Source organism: Emydura macquarii, unplaced genomic scaffold (genome assembly GCF_026122565.2).
Source record: "Emydura macquarii macquarii isolate MOO-44397 ecotype Brisbane River unplaced genomic scaffold, CSIRO-AGI_Emac_v2 contig_1348, whole genome shotgun sequence".
NCBI lineage: Eukaryota > Metazoa > Chordata > Testudines > Chelidae > Emydura > Emydura macquarii.
The window spans coordinates 19316197-19336509 of record NW_027131485.1 but is presented as its reverse complement, the minus strand read 5'-3'; the positions used below and the strand labels follow the sequence as shown (position 1 = coordinate 19336509).

The following is a 20313-nucleotide window of genomic DNA, read 5'->3' as shown; positions in this document are numbered from 1 at the left end:
GGAGTTGGGAAGAAATCACATCTAGCAGCAAAAAAGGGCGTTTTCAAACTGAAAGTGATTGCTGCCTTTTAGTGACAATTACTTGAACTAAGGCCCAGCCATCCTCCTTGCCCATTGCTCTATATTCCTTAACTTCTGCCTACCATCATCTCTGCTGGCCTGTTTCTCCACTCACTGCCTTGATCCTTTCCTCCCTATCCAATGTAAGCAATTTCAGATCTGCTGGATAGCTCCATTTTAGCTGGAGGATTCCAAAACCAAACCAAATCCAGACCAATTTGTCTCAATTAAAGCAAACTACTGAGACTGATGTAATGGTGCTATGCACTATTACTGTATGTGCTTGAATAACAAACCCAGCAACAGAAGATGAAAGGTTATCAGTAACACCATTTTTATTGCAAAGTTCAATTTACTAAGAGAAGTTCCATTATTCATTCTTGTCCACATGTTCAATAGTAAGGAAACATGATTCATACAAGGAAATTGACCATACTGTAGAAGAAGTCTGTGCAGTTTCAGAAACGTACGCAAATATTTCCTAATTTCTCCCCTCCCAGACATCTATTTACATTTTCTTCAGTTTAAATTAACATAACTTACTGCCACATTTACTCTGAAGGTCTAACACAACCTATGTTAAATAGTTTATACTTATTGCATGTAGAAAAGACATTTCAGAATTCAATTCACCCTATGTTTGGACTTTTTTTTAAATCAAGTACATCTCATACACAAGTTTATTCAAATAGATTTCAAAAGAGGACAGTCCTTTCTGTTCACTGAGTGCTTATGTACTGCACAATGCCTGAATACATTCACTTAGGTAAAAAAATAGGTTTGTTTCCCCCTTTGCCCCTAAAACAGAATTGAACTTTCAAAGCAATTTAAAATGAAGCAAAATGTTTGCAACGACGTTCAATAGCACAAACCACAAAAGAAACATATTTGCAGATAGAGAGGCTGACAGCTGGGCTCCCCTGAAGCTACAATGGTTTAACGGATTATTATTTAGTGTTGATACAGGGCAAAGCTAGACTTTCAGGGTTCTAGTAAATCATCCCTAGTTTGCAAAACTGAAGCCATTCCCAATTTCCACTCCCTCTTAAATTAGCTTTTTATACACTATAAACATTTTAACTGCACTTAGTCCTTACCATCCACTTATCAGGTAATAAACATTAACACATGAGCCAGGTTTTCCTCTATCTCAAACCTGGGGGGTAGTCATTTACACCACAGAGGAAAACACTACCAAATCAGAATATTTTCACTGGTATAAGTGACTAGCCAATGGCCGAGGCAGTGGAGAGTCAGACTCAATGTGTGACAGCTTATTTTAAACTAATACTGGGAACACAATGTACTAGTCTGTACCTTATTTACCTCTGGCTCTGTATCATTTTTTTCAAAAAACTTTATACAGGCTCACCTATTGTGTATGTGAAATGTACATGCTACCCAGACAGTCATTATAATGATTAAAAAAATAAACAATGAACAGTTATCTACAGAAATTTCTAATCCAATATAGAACTTTATTAATTCACATTAATGACTGGATGACCCATTATTGAATGCTGCAAATTAGCAAGTAGTCAAACACAATAAAAAGGGCCACTGCCTCCAAAATTTACTCTTCTTTTGACAAGAGCAATTGAGTAAAAATACTGAACAACATCTTATAGAATATTTTGTAAAAAGAATAGAAACTTAACAAATGTAGGACTTGAAAAAACTTTGGGGAGCCTAAGACAGCAATGTGTGTATAGAATCTAAACCTCTATTATAAAAACATTACATTCCTGGCCCTTATTGTGTGAAAAGACACTTTTAAATGTGACCCTGTGCAAATACTGTCTTTCTGACAGTTCCAGTGCTGCTGTTGCTGCACAGAGGCTTCCTGGGCAGCATCAGAGTGAAACTAACAAGATTCTGTTCAGGTTCATTGCTGCTCTTCAGAAGCCTGTGGGAAGCAGTAAAACGGACAGGAATTTCAATTTCATCCCGCTGATGTTAGGGAAATCCCTAAGCAACAGCAGAAACAAGCAGTGGAGCTACTCTGAGAGAGACATGCAGAAAAGGAGAATGGGTTAAGGGAGTGCAGTGGTCAGCAAGGTGGCGGAAGTGGTGGTATAAGAGTAATGGAGCACTGCAGATGTCCATAAGAGAAAACTCCTTTCTAGCATCCAGAGAAGAGTATAGGGTGGGAAGGGAATTTTAAATGTATCATGCATTGATCAGAACAGGATCAAGGGCAGCACCCCTATAAAAACCCCAGCAGCCACTCGCTTCCCAGTAGCTGAGAGTGGAGAGTGGATTTCTCACCAGGGGATTGTCCCTCACTCATGCCTCCCTCTCTCTTCTCAAATCTTTCATTTTGACATTTAGCCAATAGGTTTAGTTCTCCAGGTAGTAACTGTCCAATAACATTTGCAGCTAACAGTACTCAGCTTATTAAACCTTTGTTGAGAAGTGAAGTAAGACAACCGGTCGTTTTGTTTGTTTGGTTTATTTTGTGGAGAAGTAGTGTGCTGATTAGCAAAGTGAGAATTAACTAGGTTATTCTATAGTTATATACCCATAAGAGCAAATATGTGCACCGCAACATATGAGTGATTATAAAAGAGCAATGTTAAACACAGATTATAGCAAACAGATACGTTGTTAAATTTTATGAAATAGCTTCAGAAATCTGGATACAGTAGACCTGATGGGTTTCCCTTATTTTATTAATAAAATCCATTTCCTATTAGAAAAATGGCACTCAATTACAGGGTGATTATTGCATTTCTAGAGTGGTTAAAGTAATCATCCAAGGCCACTTGCCATAACAGTTTAGAAATTACAGCTAACCATGTCTTATTGCTTAATTAGAAAGATGACAATAACTTAAAACTGCTGCTGCTGATTTGCTATAACTAAACCATTTCAACTTTCAATATATTGTAAAACTCTGCACAGATATAGAAATGATACTTCAGAACTAAAAGCCACAATTTGTACTTGACTGATGTGCAAGGGATTTATGAGGCTCACCAGAGATCAGTTTAAGTTGTGAACAGGGATCCAGATTTGACACTTCCCATATTTTGAGTGTGAAAGAGGCGTTCCTGATCTGGAATTCTGTTCTGGGCACCAGGCACATCTTTAATAATAACAATCCAGAAGGTGAAATTACTTGCATTAATTCCATACATATGATGAAAGAATAGATCTTCTCACCTTTTGTTACCAAAGCCCTTAACTGAAGAAAATTTAGAACTCCTTGAACTAAAGGTCATGAAAAATGCTGTGTAGCTCCTTTAACAAGTTTAATTCTGTATTTACAGCCCTCAGCTAATTTAAGGAACAAAATGCACTATTTCCTTTGGTAGCCAGCAGTTTGTTAATTAAACAATACATCAGCTCATCCAAATTAACTTTTAAACTACCACCAATTAGCAATAGAGAATGTGTGTGTACTCATCCCTTACTGTGGGACAGGGGCAATTACTCTCTCAGATTATGGGCCATTTATTTGTATACTAAACACAATGACAACATTTCTACTGAACAGGGTTAATCCAAAGAATCGTACAACAAAGGAAACTAAAAATACAATTTCCTAAGATTAAATATTAAAAATCCTCAGCAAAACCAATGAGGCTTCACATCAGTTTTATTCCCACGTAACTCCACTGATTTCAGAAGAATTATTCCTGATTTATTCCAGTGTAGTGGAGATCAGAATCAGTGTCTCTAGGTATTTTTTCTACACCAGATTACTTAAATGTATGTTGCAGTTAACTTTGTTAGATAGAAAATTCTAGATTCTACTCTTCCTGTTCATTGAAAATTAGTAAAACTAGCAGTGTGATGGGGGCAGATCAAAGGTGAGGAGACAGAATAGCCCATGTGAACAATAACATTTTGTTACAGAGCTGATAAAATATATGCAAGAAAAATAGGCTAAGAAACAGCAAAAGGCACATTAAATATGCCACTGACTTCTTTGTTGGTCTCTTCGCATAGGGAGGAATTTGTGGGGCTTTATCTAATTAGCATTCAGCAAGAACCATGAGAACACATGGTTAGAAGATGGGAACAAACCCCAAAATTCATAACCAGATCTCAGCATCTCCTCACAACGTTTTAGTATGTTCAAACCTAGTATTTTGTTCTAGTCCATTTCTACACATGCTATTTTTATAGCGATCCTCTTAACAGATCCCACAGAATTTCACAGAAAATACTGAGCCAGTATATTTAGAGAACAGTGGGGATTTGATTAAGATAATAGTGAGGTCACACTGATTCAATCAATTTTTATTTAGAAAGAGAAAAAAATTGTGGCTGCTTGCTAATGCTTTCTTGTTTGTACTTCCTTTTTACAGTGAAAGGAGGCTAAGGAAGCAGCTTTTGAGCTTTTCTGATAAGCGATAGATATGATACTCTTCGAAGAATAGCAGATGAGTAATACCCTATATTTGTAAACAGATCAAAGATTTCCAGAAGACACTTTTCAGAATCTATTGGGGTTTTATATTGTGAACTCTCCTGATGCAGCATTAAGCACTGTCAGTTCTTATATACATGTTTTAAGATTAGGAACAAACAAATCTGAGGAATTGGTTGTTTGCAGGGCATAACAGTTTGGTCATTTATTCTTTTTATCAATGTATTTCTTTACCCTGCTCTTCCCTTTAAAACTTCCAGCAGACAATTCAAGTTGATTGTTGGCTTTCAAAGCTACCACAATGTACCAAGAAGCAGAGACTAAGACACTTTCCTTTCAAGTCTTACTGTTCTGTAAGTTCATTAAAAAATGTCTTTGTCCAATTTCTTGGTGCGCATTATGGCTTAGAGGTAAGAATATGCATTGCTTGCTAAGTAGCCTATTTTGTCCCTGCTGACTTAATTCAACTAGAATATAATTTTTAATTAGGTGAATGTATTTCTATTAATAAAGACCCCAAATTTCCATTTAAAAGTAAGACTAATTAGAACAATTCTGTTTGCAATATGGCATTTGCTCTGCTCTGGGTCGAGCGAGATGACACATCTAGGACAAAAGAAGACTTTCACAGTAAGTAGGCTATCATTTTTGAGATGGTCTTTAGACTATTATGTCTAAGAATTGTCCAAAAGAAATATGGGCTCCCATTCCACCCAGAGATCTGGGTTTGGTTCCACAGCATTGAGTGGTGCTGAGGATCCCCAACTCTCAAACTTCATGTGGGGCTTGGGCCATCACATTTGCAGGGTCAGACCCTCAGGTGGATTGGTTAAAATGCCTACTGAAGTCCACAGGAGCAAACAGGAGTCAGTCAGACAGCGTAACAGATCTGAATTAGTCAGTGATGAACACTTAACTGGTTCCATCCCCATTTCTGACATTGTGTACATGTGCATTTTGCTAAGGGTAAGTTACTTCCCAAAGGACCAAGCCTGGAAAAGCAAGCCACAAACAAAGTTAGACCAAAAGTCAGAAGTATGTCATATATACAAATACAATCTTTAAAACATCTTGCTCAAGTATTCCCTTATCGAGGACCAAACAATCATGTAAACATGGTAGGATGAACTGAAGATAGGTACAAGCTTTTCAAATTGATCATATATAAGACTGGAGTGCATCTATGTTACCATTGAATGCCATGGCAAATTTTCACTGATTTCAATGGGGACAGAATCGGATAAATAGGTTGTGTTGCTAACTAAAATCAAAACAAAAGTAAAACAAGTGTTTATAAACTTTTGAGAACCAGAAAATACGTTACATCATCTTCTATGGAGCAATAATCATTCCCTGCTAGTTTTATCACCAATTGAAATGAGTGCACTTGAGATTTACTTGAGAGAGGTTAAATTCCATTCATGTTAAGGTATGAATCAATTCAGCAAAGAACATGCCAAACTGCTGCCAAGTTTTATGCCTACAGAGAAAAATAAGGCAGGCTTCAGATCAGATTCACATTCACTAAGCAGTTTCATTTCATTAACATCAGAGTTAGATGGTTCCAGACAGAAAAAAATCAGTATATTCCCTTTCAAGTTCCACCCTTCCGAAGTGAGATACCATCAGCTGGGAAAGGTGTCTTTCTTGCCACACTGGAGATGGAACTGTAAAATAAAATTGTATGTAGCACAACCTCTTTTGGCTGCTTCTAAAGAAGAGACAATGTCTTTCTGCAGAAGGGATTTCGCCATTCCTCAGATGTAGCAATCTGACTCTGTCAGAAGTGAACAAACAGGCTAAAGCAATCACTTAAGAAAATGTACATCAGTCTCTTAAAATACTTCATATTTCTCTGTAGTCGGTTATGCAAAAAACTACATAACATGCCTCTCAAAAAATCTCTTATATTAACCTGAATAAATCTTTGATTGTTGTAACATCAGGGATTTGTTTCATTTTAATAAAAAATCTTTGCTAGATAGTCATGTTGCCTGGAGTCAAACATTAAAATAAATATTACATGGAGGATACAATATTAAAGCTTACAGTCCTATGAATACAATACTGAAAGTGGTCAAGTTTGTTTTTATGCAGACCTGCCATACCTCTAAAAGCTGAATGAGACCAACAGAATAGAAAAACTATTTCAAATGGAACAGCATCTCTGTACTATAATATCCTAAGATATCTCCTTTTTTTCTGGCAAATGCTATGTCTCTATATTCAGAGATGTAAAACATCATGAAGCCAAAGTTGCCCAACAAGGGTTCTTCACTTTCCCATATTACAATAGTTTTCGCAGAAATGTTTCAAGCAAGTGACACAGTATTGTTAGTGGGAAGAAACTGAGTTCTGCTGAAATACCTTCCAGAGGCACTTCCTCTCACTTTTAAATGTTAATGTGAAATATCAAGCCCAGATTCAAAGCAGATTTCCTTCAAAAATGCTGAACGTACAACGTTTATTTTAAAGAGTTGCCCATATGTTGAGTTACTGAACAATTGGCCTCTATCTTGTGAATCATCTGACCTTTGTGGCTTTAATGCCCCCACCACCTCACTTAAAGAAAATACAGAGCAGTCAGTTGCATTTTCTTCACTGTTCGTCATCGTCCGCTGGTTGACTCTGATCAGAACCCTCTCCCTCTGTCACTCTGCAAACTTCAGACTGCAAGGAAGACTGAGGCGTGCAGCTGAAAGTATGAATGCTTTGTGGATCAACTGGTGGGACCAGTGTGAGTGACTCTACACTCAGTGCATCTGTACTGTCATCGGAGATTAGAGATATAGTGGGCTGTTGTGCAGGAATCAGGCTAGGGGATAGGTTCGCTGTTTCTACGTCAGTGATTTTTACAGGGTTCTTGCCAGATTTTGAGGGGGTTTCATCAACCAACATCACCTGCCTGGAGAAGGTCATCTGAGGCTGTACAGGAGCTGAAGAGTCATCTATTAAAGAAAACATTAGGCAGTAGTTAGCATTTGAGTTATGCTCAATACACATGACAGACACCAACAGTATAAAGCTCTTAAATTAATACTTAAAATACTCAGGAGGAAACCAAAGATCTGTGAAGCAATATGTTTACACATGTACCCTTTGGTAATGTAAATAATGAAATACAGGAAATGTTCAGTAGAGATGTGAAATGCCAGCTATACACTTTTTGAATTAAGAACAGTTATTAAATACGATTGTGTGAGTAATTCCTTTGAAATGTGATGGTGTAAAATCACTATTATTTCTGGTGGAATGAAGTGGAGGAGAGCTGTGAAGCAAGGTTTCCTAGAATTTAGCATAGAGTAGAGCAATCAACATAACCCCACATCAGAAAGGTCTTTGGAAACAGAAAACTGTAGAATTCATTTTCTCATAAAGAAACCTGGTTCTAATGAAACTGTGAAACAATCAAACCTGTGTGTTGTCCATTATCAAATTACAGATTTAGTGATAATTCAATAATGCAAGACAGAACAATGAAAGATTAAGTAGGAGAATAATTCTACAAAACCTTTCAGTTAATGCAGATACACAGGATAGTTTATTCCTCTTGCACTTCTGTGCTCAAAGATATTAAGCAAACAACATGAAGGTGGCTAGGAATGATTAATTACACATAATGAAGCTATTATAATAGCTACCATTTCTTTTCACCTCTTCCTTCAAAATCCTAGATAAGTGACAGAAAAATTGCTAATTTGGCTTCAATGGATATTTCAGAGGTGAAAAAACTCAATTTGTCTTACAAATTTTGTCCTAATTTACAAAATCTCCAAGGTCAGGCATCGTTTCAGATTATAGTAACTAACACAAATGGAGTAATACAGGTAAACCAGGTACCAGACAAACTATTTACATGGCTCTTCATTTCAGAGACATCATGTCTAAATGCACAAGATGTCTGTAGAAAATTCTACAAGACATTCTAGTGAGTAGAGAGAAAGTTGAGATGACTGGTTTTTTGGTGGATTTTTTTTTTTTTTTTTTTTAAACTCCAGAATGACCTTCAAAGATATTTCAGTTTCAATATGAATTCCAGTTAATCCTGTAAGAACAGAAAATGTAAACTTAAGGCAAAACACACACACAAAAAAAGAATAGAATGAAATGAAAAGATAAAAATGGTCACCCAAAAGAAAGGAAAATGAGTGGTTTGGGTGAGGGCGAGAGATATAGTTTTTATTCCTTCCATTGTAGAATTCTCATCTTTCTGCTAACAAGACTCTAAACTAATGTATATTTTCACTTCAGAAACCACTTAATTTCACTTCTGCTGACAGTCTGCGGGCTACCGCTTCTTGGTTTTTTAGAAAAAAAAAGAAAAAAATTATAGCAAAATCTTGGCTCCCACTTTTCTTTAAATTGTCATCACTATCTGCCTTTTGAAAGCCAGTGCTGATGCAAAATAACCCTGCAGATTTTTCTTAGTAGCTGTAAAAAAGCTTTGAGGAGAATGTGGTAAATGATAATAAAGGAAATGATGTAACACTTGCATGAAAGACAAAGAATTGCTAAGAAAATATTGAACATGAAATATTTCTCTGAATTCCAAGGCAATTACCAGCATTTAAATAAACTCTAACCAATAAGTCTTTTTGTAGCAGTGTAGTCATTTAAATGTCTGCAGTGCAGTATTTATTATGATAGTCAAAAAAAAGATCCACCACTAAACAAATTTTTTATTTCCATTATTTTGTACCTCTACCCTGGGCTTTTGAATACAGAGAAAACACCCACTAAAATGTATTATTCAGACACATTAGTAATGTTGTTAAATGCAGTGTATAAATGGACACAAATATGGTAATGTAGTGCACGTATTTCTACTGCAGCTCTTCAGAAATCTATTACCTTTTATCCCTGCCTGCTTTAATTTTATCCATTTTCTCTCAAATAGAAATTTTGGTATAATCCTAAATGCTTTTATAAAATCCTACAGAAGACAAGCAAACAGCATTTTTTTAACTGCACTATGCTGTTCCAATCCTATACAATACCCGAATGAATGCTAAAATGTCTCCCACTTTTTATATATAATGAAAAATAAATGGTTGGAAAAATATATATCTGTGGAATATATCCAGGGCCAACAAATGCAATTTTCTATTCAACACTGTAAAACAACCTCAGAGGAATGATTAGAAAATGGCACCATAAATATCAGCAGAACAATTTCAACTTGCCCTTGAAATATTTCAGCTGTAGTATTTATAAATAGAAAGTACAGAAATAGAGATCTGCTCTACTGTGTTTTTTCTCTAAGTTATATTTATCATTAATGGCTATAATTTTTCTTTCATCATCTACTTTTCCTAACCCATTAGTAGCTCCCTGAACTTCATTTCCTTTACTGTATTGCTATATATAATGGTAGCAGTGACAAATTTGCTGCATCCCAGCAGGGCACCTGCCAATGCTAACTATGGATTAGTAAAAAATAGCCCCTAGTAAGGGCAGACAATGAATGTCAACTTAGAGAAACTAGTACTAGTATGACAAAAGTTTTTGATTTTTCTACTGGATGTCAGTAATTACATCAATTCAAAAAATAAGATCTATGTCTAACTTAAAATGATCCACCTTACGAACATTACTTACTTTAAAATATTTTAAAGTCTAGGAAAAAAATCACATGATCTTACGTTATCAGGCAACAGAATTAATAAGGATCCAACGAAACAGAGCCAAGGGACCAATTGACATTGAAAATGTGTACTATAACAAGGCATTTACAGTGCATATCAAAGTTATCACCTTGATGTAAAAGGATTTCTATGTGTAGCCTCCAGAAGTGCTAACTGAGCTACTGTCTTTCAATATCATTCTATCAATGAGAGAATATATTAGTCACCAACTACAAAATGTTTGGAGTTTGAGTTCAGTGCAGAGAAGCATCTGAAGGTTTGAATGCCTATTTATATCTGATCCAAACAACTGGCTAGACATTTGGAAAGAATACACATTCTCCCAAGATCTGTGTTACAGTACTTCCTGCCCTGTGCCCAGCTGAAAATGCCCTAGAGAGGGAATATTCTGCTTCTTTGAAGATCTCTCATTGTATTCTCACTCTTGGCTCTCAAGCCTCCATCAAATCAATGAGGCACTGAGACGCAAGAGAGTGTATCAAAGCAGCTGGTATCTTGAGAGAATAGAATCCTCCCATGTTATTCAGGCACTTCCGTCTCTGAGCCATGATAAGATATTAATCAGAGTTTTCCCAAATGTGGCACATATGGTTCCAGTTCAGTTTGACTTTTGCAGAAAAAAGGAAGGAGGAGGGTTTTTTTAATCTTAATTAGTTCTCTAGTTCCTGGGTTGTGCAGTAACCCCTAGGAATGAGAGTGTGCTGGGCAGATGTGGGAAATTAACATTTGAAAGATATTGGGTAACATTTTTTTCTTATGCAGTTAAGTAATTTGAAATTAGAGTTTGCAAAATAAGGGTTACATCTTGCAAGGTGTTGAGTGCCCGTATTTCCCACTAGCTGCAGTGATAAGCGAGGATCACAGCACCCTCAGGATTTGCTCAGCACGTGCAGGATAACACCTAGATTCATTTTACAAAAATGAAAGAGTGTTAAGTTGAGTAACTTGGAAAAAAGAGGCAGAAAGGAGCAGAGCAAGAAAAAAAAAAGTCAGACATGACCTAAAACCTCTTAATTAAACCATGCAGCAACATTACAAAAAGATAAAGTATAAACAACTAAAATGTAACTAGGAAACCAAGTAAAAAGAGTTTTAATAAATCTACAAACAATGAGGGACGTTGTTTATATAATATCATCCAACAAAGCAGGCAATATTTTCCATTTTTATGCCCCTACTATAAAGAATACAAAAAGAGATTAGTTTGATCCAATTAAACACAGTTAGTATTTTGCAAATTTCAGTAATGTTCTGAGGCTAATTTTCCCTGTTTCTCATATCCAATGTTTAATTGCCTGGTTGAAGCAAAGCCAGAAAAAATAATTCCATAACAACATCTGACTGGGTTCTGAAAATTTTTGTAGGAATAGAAAACGTAACTGGTCAAATCCTGGACAATCTTTAGCTGAATGTGTCTCTCTTTCACCTGAGTTTCAGGCTAGAGATCCTGGTGCTGGCCGGCTGTTTGCATTCATGCCAAACTAGAAACCTCTGCTTACTGAATTTCACTGGAGCCAGAGCTACCCCTGTTCAAGTGAAGACATGGCTGCTTTAAAGCTGGAGGCTTGAGGTACCTTTTCCAGGCAAGGAGAGGAATTTGAGTTTTTTTAGCAAGATAACCAAAAATAATCAACATGAGAAACCATCAGTTAAAACCTTTAGAAGTCAACTGCTATATCTACGTATGATGCTCTTAAGTAGAATAACCAAATACAAGTGGATGCTATTTTAAGTTATATATATCTCATGCCTATAACAGTAGATAGTCATTCTGTTAGTATAGAAAAAGACAATGGCTAAGCTCTAATAAATGTTGTTGGCTTTTGAAATCTTATGGAGGAACCTGCCTGCAGTGATTTTGCACGAGTTGCGGTTGCAGCTGCTGCTTGAAGACCTAAACCCAGTGTCCACCGTGACTGTCAGCCTCCGACAGACTAAACACCCGCCGTCGTCCTTTCCTGCCAGACCTTACTAGAGGAAAACACAGCGATATATCATACAAAGGCTTTAACAACAAAATAGAGAAGGGAAACTGGAATGGACACAAAGGATAAACATTAGAGTATTAACATGAATAAGGAACAGGGACTTATTCATAACTGCTGGTATTCTGAGTGGTATCTTAAGTCACATTAAGAATCTTGTAAATTAGGAAAATGCTTCTGAAGCTAATGTGTGTGTGCGCACGCATAATGTTCCTTACAAACCAATTTAAATCATGTTATTTTGTTACATACGTATCTGGAGAGTTAGTTACGATATTTAGGGTCAGATCCTGCAATTCTGACACCAGCCAAACTCTTGCTGAAGTCACACTGAGGCTTTTACACTGTGATGTGACAAGACACTTTAAAAAATATTAAGCAGAAGCAATCTTTTAGAAATGTTGGCGTGATAGTAATATTCCGATCCTTCAGTGGCAATAAATTATATGATAGCATGTGCTATCTTGCCAAAATGATAATATTTTGGACCATCCAATATTTCTACTCAAAGACATGAAACTGAAATATTGCACTTGGATTTTAACAAAGCCAAGGGCAGTATTTTAAAGAGATATCAAGTGACAACCAGCAGTTAAGAAAAGAGAGAGACTGCTTAGCACATAGATAGAGGTGGGGAAAAGAAACTTTAGTTAAACATAAGTATTTTTTGTACCTAGTTAATAGAGAGGATTACTAGCATAATAGAATTGAAACACCACCACAGTAGGTTACTGAATCACAAATGGAAGGGACAGGGAAGGTGTCAGCAAGGTGGCACGCACTGCTTTTCTACAGGATCCCAGTACTCAGAATTTTGGAATATATATCCTCTACAAAACAGCATGCAAATTACTCAGCAACAAAGGATCATCCTTTCCATTTTAAATCCATTCACTTCCAAAGCGATGTCTGTCACAACTAGGAGCACATTGTGCTTTAAATGGCATCCAAGAAAGGAAAAACCTCCTGAAAGCCCCAATATTCATTACTTAGGTGCTGGCTTATATATCACCAGTTCCCGTTATCCTCCCTTAGATATTTTCTTAAAGGAAGATCAAATCAGCTGCATTTTATGACTTGACAGGTTTAAAAATATTCAGTTAAAAATGGTGCAATAATGAATATATCCTGTAGTCTAGAATATAAATTTTACAGAAGTATAAAGCTTCCCCGTTCCACTTAGCATACGTACATAAGCACGTTTAATAATACATTTTTCAGTAACTAAGCCAAAGAGGTTATAGCATAAGTTCAAAAAGTATGACTAACAGGAGAACATTTTCATCTGATACATAGCAACTGTTCATATCCGCACATTACTTCAAGGAAGATCACCAGAATAACAAGTAAAAAAACCTATTAATGCATGTAACTTGTTTTGACTGTATTGCTTGTTCTTTCCCTTTAGTGACTTTCCTTTATTCCAATACACAACTTCTGCTTTTTCACTTCTAAGGAACAATCAGAGTTTTGCAAGAACTACATTAAACCCCAAAATTTTCTACACAAGGACTTAAAGGTTGCAGGGGTGGGATTTCTAGATTATTATGTAACTTTCAACAATTGGGGCACACTACACAATAGTCCTGTTGGAAAATGCCTTTTAACAGCTGTTCAATGGGATACATTTTCCCAAGTATAATACATTTGAAACGTAGATTAAACATTGAAAGAGTCAGCATCTATAGTGCACAGAGTTACAAAAAAATTGGACTCTCCTCTTTGTGAATGATTATGGAAAAAATCAATAGCCTTTCAACTTAGTTTTTAAAACAGCACAAACAATTATATATATGTCACCACATTTTTATCTAAACCCTTATTTTAAAGACTTTATACCAGCCTTTACAAATAGGTATAGAATGGAATTTATTTAAGATCACTGTCTGCAATAGAGATAAGCCAGATGCAGTGTAAATTGATTGCAGGTATCCTATGTGAATCAGCTTAAAGAAAACGTATTTGTAGTGATCTTTCTCCTGGAATTGATGCTTCTAGAAGGGGTACTTTCTGGCAGGATGCTATTGTTTCTACAATTCAGGGTAAGTCAATACAACCACATTGCTTTTAAGAGTACAGATTTCAGAGGCAGCACTTCCAGAAGTGAAAGGCATTGAAAATGGTTCCATAAAGCTATTTGAGGGAAGGTTAAGAGCTAAAATACCCTTCCATCCAGAACTCTGGAGCTTTAGAATCCCCTTCTGCCCTGAAAGATTATTCAGGGAAACTAGTGAGATCCTGTTATTAATTATTATTATTATTATTTATTTTTTAAGGATTCCTTCCTGCTGAGCAGTAGAATTTTAAAGATTGTACCTGTGAACTAACCAGAACATGGGTTATGTTTAATGTAGGTAGCTCACTCAATCTAACTGGTTTAGCAGAATTCCAAATGCAGACACTGAAAAACACTGGAGTTGTAGCCATGTCGGTCCCAGGATATTAGAGACATGAGGTGGGTGAAGTAATATCTTTTTAGCCTGAAGAAGAGCTTTCTGTGGCTCGAAAGTTTCTTGCTCACCAACAGAAGTTGGTCCAATAAGATATGACCTCATCCACCTGGACACTGAAAAACAAACATTTCAAAACCTTACTCTGATATCTGTAGCGAACAATGAAAAGCCCCACCTGACTGGGCACTTTCAATTACAGGATTTAAATAAATGAATAAATAAACAAAAGTTTACTGGAAACCAGAAACAATATACTGAATAAGATGACTTTGGAAGATTGTGAACTATGTCATTGGCTATACAGTATCATCTTTCCATATCACTACATAAGGAAATACCTGCTTTGGATTAGCTGGACTGTTCATGGATTTCATGGCTGGCTACCAAAAAAAAAAAAAAAAAAAGATATCTGCCTGCAATAAGTAATATGATTCAAGGCAGGAATTCAGGTAGTTGAGTTTGAGTGGCCATGTATAACCCGAAAACACTGTTAATAGTATAAAATAAGGAACTATTATATGAATGAAGAATATTTGTCTTGCTGTAGAAGGATTCCTTCTGACAGTGGCAGAAGACCTAAACTGAAAGCTCTTTGGGTTTTCTCTTTTCGCTTGTACAGCACAATGAGGCTCTGTTCCTGATGGGGGCCTCTGGGCAATACTGCAATATGTGTAACAAAGATATATTTTGGGTTCTTATTTTTTTCTCAGCCACCATTGGAAAGAGTCAGGTTGCACCTTTACTTATGCCAGCTCATGATCATACAGAAGATTCAAGTACAGCATATGGACATTAGATGGAGTTTTTTGATGGCATTCTCCTCAGCTATATAAACATGTTTTCTGTCTATATAAATCTTGCACGAGGCCATGCTTTTGAAAACCCTACCATCTCTCCAGTCCCTCGATACCCCACATACTTCTCTCTTTTGATGGATCTGATTTCAGTAATCACCAGCTAACAAGGACTGTACAACTCAGAAATGATAAAGGTCTACAAGGTCATTTCAAAACTCTGAGCAAATTACTAAAAGACGAGTTTTAGTCCAGCATTTAGAATTTCATCTTTTGTTTTATATCAAAATGGTGATGCAAATTTCTCTACATGTTGTACATAGAGTGAGACAAAGGATTATGACAGGCAATGATTTCTTGTGACTAATAACAGAGTATTTTCATCTGCGCATGGCAAGAAGGTTATGTCCTCAATTTTTCAGATGAGGACTTTTCAAAGTGATGTATGCTTTAACCTCCAGTTAGGAGGGCTGTAGGGTGCTCTACATGGGGTTATACCTGCAGACCGCTCAATCTTTAGCGGATGTAAATTGCTGCAGCCCACTTAAGTGGTACTTCTTGTAGGGAGAATCACCTGGCGTAATCTGTACTGACCATCAGGTTGTTTCTGGGTAAAGTGAAAAGTTTATGTTTTGATTTTCACCTATAAAGCCCTCAGTGCTTTCGATCCTGGCCACCTTAGAGACAGCACCACTCCCCAGGTGTCTTCATCAGAGATACTGGCGTTTACAGCTTCCTGGATTACGGCTGGTAGCAGGCATATTCATAAGGGATCTTAGAATCTAACTCATTTCTCTCCTTGACAGAGTAGAGTCCAATCAGTTAAATGTGTGAGAATTATGAATTTTCCCAGAGATTTTATTTGTGGTCAGATTGAGAGAGCCTCTTCTGGATTTTGATTAAAAACAATTGGTAGTATTTTATAAATACCCAAAATCTTGAGAAGTGATTTTAGTCAAAACTAGTCATCTCAAAACCAGGCTTTTCTGTGTCCATTTCTTTATAGAGTGACAGTTGAATGAACCTTCACTTTCTGACCAGGTGGTAATTAAGGATAAGTGGACACTGAAAAATTAAGCAACATTTAAGATGTGATTTAAGGTTAAATATGCAACATCTATACCTCACCACAGACTGGCTATGTAAACACACAATATATTATCTTTATCAAATTTATATACCTTCTGAAGATGTTTTTAATGCCACTTTATTGGTACTGGAGTAAATAGTACTTCATGCATCTTAACTGATTGTACTTCTGAAATGTTGAAATAAGATTGATGTTACCTCATTTTTTAGTGTTTACTAACTGGTTCAGAATTTCATGTGTGGATTGTGGAATGCTTGTCATAACCATAAAAAAATATCTGATTTTTAGAATACAGCACCATACAGAATATTTAAATAGGTCTCTCTATTAAATAGGTCTCTCTCTCCAGGCTCCCTAATGATGCTACCAACAGAATGCCTAAGAGTTAAGATCAGAAAATGAAATGGCCACTCAGAATGGTCATCAGAACTGCAGGTGATTATCCACATTTCAAGCCTGGGAACCGCTGTCCAACTTGATTTAAAAAAAAAAAATTAGTCGTCTCAATTTTGAAAACCCAAACTGTGTAGAGTGGAGCAGGTGTACAATGGAAGCATTTTCAGGAGAATCTGCTTCACAATGACCTTTCTGCCTTGCCCCTAACTCTGTGTCTCAGCAGCTCTCTGACTCATGTATGTCAATGAATGGATCAATATAATGGATGTTCAGGAAAAATGCCATTATGGGATGCTCTACAAATACTTCACAACTAAAGGATGAATGGAAAAGAAAGCCCTAACTAGGATGCAACAAGACATCTCATTGTAAATATTCACATTAAGCACTTTTGAAAGATGGCACCACTCTGGTTTGCTACATCACACCTTTGAAAGCAAGTCACTATTGCCAGCATATGCGCCAACTTCCTCTCCACCAATGGAATGTATGTATTCAAGTCTCCTCAAATGCCTATTTAATCAAAACTCCACATTAGTCGTGGCCCAAATTTTACTATGTAACAACCTAGATATAACACTTATGCTGAAATATATCATATTTGTCCTATTAGTTACAGTACAAAAATAACTGTCAGATTTAAATACATAAAAGTGAGTCATTTTATGTTTAAAAATAAAAGTCCCACACAACTATAAGAAGTAGCACGTCAACAGAAACATTCAGCTGCGTAAAGTTACACTGAATGTGGAATCTCACACTTATTTACAGGGGCTCCAGCAAACAAGATGATGAGCTATAAATATATGCAGTATTATAATTCCAGTTTAAAACGAACTAAGATAGACAGCTTGCTAGCAGATAAATCAAAAGCAGGTAAAGGTGCATCTTTTAACCAGCATTCAAATAAGCACTGACAAAAGTAAAGTATCCACTGGCTAAAGTAGTCCAGAAAGCTGAAAAGATCTTTACAATCTGTGTCCTGATTTACTTTTTCCCCAGACACTTGCAAAAACATCAAGCACTGTAAAAAAGTCTGAAACATCACTTACAATTTAATCCAATAAGAGTTTATAAAATAAACTAGTGTATACCCTAGGCTGAAAATAGTGATTTACCTGATGGACTCTGTGCTGCAGAAGGAGTGGAAGTTGAGCTAGCAGTAACTGAATCACAGCGTCCAGTACTTCCACTGCCACTGGAAGAAGGAGATGGCGATGAAAGTGGTGATGGATTGTGCTGGTTTATACACTGGGCTACTGCAAAACCTACAAAACAAGACAATTAAATTTAATAACAAATAATTCAAACAGGACAGTATGGTCAGGTGGGCAAATTGAGAATGGATGAGAGGCACAACAGTGCCTCACATTAGCATTGATTAAATTCACTGACTGAAGGGAGCTACCTAAAGGTCACCTGCAGCTGGGACAGCTGAGAAGCAAAGCAATTCCTAACTGAAAAGTGCTACAGGTGGACAACGAAGGAAGGACGCAGAGGTGCCTGATAAAAGGCACAAAATCAATTTGTGAAACAAAATGGACAGACAATGATCAAATGTATACCTGAAAGCTATTGCTAATTTGCAGTAAATACTGGCTTCAATAAAATTCAAAGACAAGCTGCCAAAAAGAGAGCTTTACTAAGGTTACACTGGAAACAGCTGTCTCCGTGAGACTGAAAACCTTTATAGCACTTCTCAGTGGAAAATCACCACCTTGGGGGACTTCATCAGTCAAACCAAATGCTGACGTTTGATGGTTTTTTTTCCAGCTGTTTGAGAGACTTTCCCCAGTAGAATATGGCAGAGTACTACATAGTATCCGATCTTCCTCTAGTCTAAATTAAGAATACTTTTAACCCCCTATTCATGAAATGTACAGTACAGATTCTATTATGCAGCATTTTTCTATGGGCTATACCATCACCACTTGAAGCCTGTTGTCTCTGAAGAAGATTTGGAAACATATTAAGCACTATTAGAACTGCTTTGTTTGGCCTATACTTTTTAAAGGCTTCACATCTGTGCTTTTCTTAAATGAGAAAAATATCTAATCCTGAATTTGGAGTGAAATGTCTGGAAGCTGCAGGGACACTTTTTACAAATACCATAATAGAGGCTCAAACACAATATAGACCCCCTTCTCTTCCAAAAAACCCCAACCCCACCACAATTAACAGGACCAAAAAAATGCCACCATGGCTAAACAGAATAAAGGAGGTGGTTAGAGACAAAAAGACTTCCTTAAAAATTGATAGTCAAATCTTACTGAGGAAAACAGAAAGGAGCATAAACTCTGACAAGTCAAATGTAAAAGTATAATTAGGAGGTCAAAAAGCATTTGAACAGCATCTAGCAAAAGACACAAAAACTAACAGCAATTATTTTTTAAAGTACGTAAGAAGCAGGAAGCCTGCTAAACAATCAGTGGGCCACTGGACGATCAAGGTACTACAGGGAGCACTCTAGGAAGACAAAGCCATTGAGGAGAAGCTAAATGAATTCTTTACATTGGTCTGCACTGCAGAGGATGTGAGGGAGATTCCCACACGTGAGCCATTCTTTTTAGGTGACAAAATCTGAGAAACTGTTCCAGATTGAGGTGTCATTAGAGGTTTTGGAACAAATTGATAAAATAAGCAGTAATAAGTCACCAGGACCAAATGGTGTTTACTCAAGGGTTCTGTAGGAACTCAAATATGAAATTGCAGAACTAACAACTGTGGTATATCAGCCTTCGTACCAGATGACTGGAGGATAGCTAATGTAATGCCAATTTTTTTTAAAGAAGTCCAGAAGTGATCCTGATCATTACAGGTCAGTAAGCCTAACATCAGTGCCAGGCAACATTGTTGAAACTATATTAAAGAACAGAACTATCAGACACATAAATGAACAGAGGAGAGATTAAAGAGACAGGGACTGTTTATCTTAGAAAAGAGACAGCTAAGGGGGATATGACAGAGGTATATAAAATCATGAATGGTGTGGGAAAAGAGAATAAGGAAGTATTATTCACCTACCCAACAACATTTATAGGCAGCAGGTTTAAAACAAACATAAGGAAGTACTTCCTCACACAATGCACGGTTAACTTGTGGAATTCATTACTAGAAGATGTTGTGAAGGTTAAAAATATAACTAGGTTCCAAAAAGAATGAGATAAGTTCATGGAAGATAGGTCCCTCAGTGGCTATTAGCCAAGATGGTTAGGGATGCAACCCCATGGTTTGGCTATCCCTAAGCTTCTGACTGCCAGAAGCTGGGACTGGATGATAGGGGATGGATCACTTGATAATTGCCCCTTTTTGTTCATTCCCTCTGAAGCATCTGGCATCGGCCACTGTTGGAAGAAAGGATACTGGGCTATAGGGACCACTGGTCTGGCCATTTTTATATTCTTATGACTATTAGTAAAACCAGAAAATCTCCCATTTTTCCTTCTACCCAAAACATGGAGTGTTTTGTGGCTCTTTACAGGGGACAGGGCACAGTGTGCTGCAGTTCTTTT

The 20313-nt window shown here is 36.8% G+C and overlaps 1 protein-coding gene across 5 annotated transcripts in view; it reads right to left on the bottom strand.

Moving 5' to 3' along the window:
* Positions 1–377: 377 nt before the first annotated feature.
* Positions 378–20313, bottom strand: part of CLEC16A (C-type lectin domain containing 16A) — a 166881-nt gene continuing 146945 nt past the window's right edge. For 3 of the 5 annotated variants that reach the window (XM_067551308.1, XM_067551309.1, XM_067551310.1), the window contains exons 22-24: positions 17920–18069; positions 11931–12050; positions 378–7386 (exon numbers count right to left, since the gene is read on the bottom strand). In XM_067551308.1, the coding sequence (XP_067407409.1) occupies positions 7037–7386; positions 11931–12050; positions 17920–18069 (620 nt within the window). In that variant the 3' untranslated portion in view covers positions 378–7036. Of the gene's footprint in view, positions 7387–11930; positions 12055–17919; positions 18070–20313 lie in introns of all 5 variants that reach the window. The other 2 variants (XM_067551312.1, XM_067551311.1) reach the window with 2 other exon arrangements.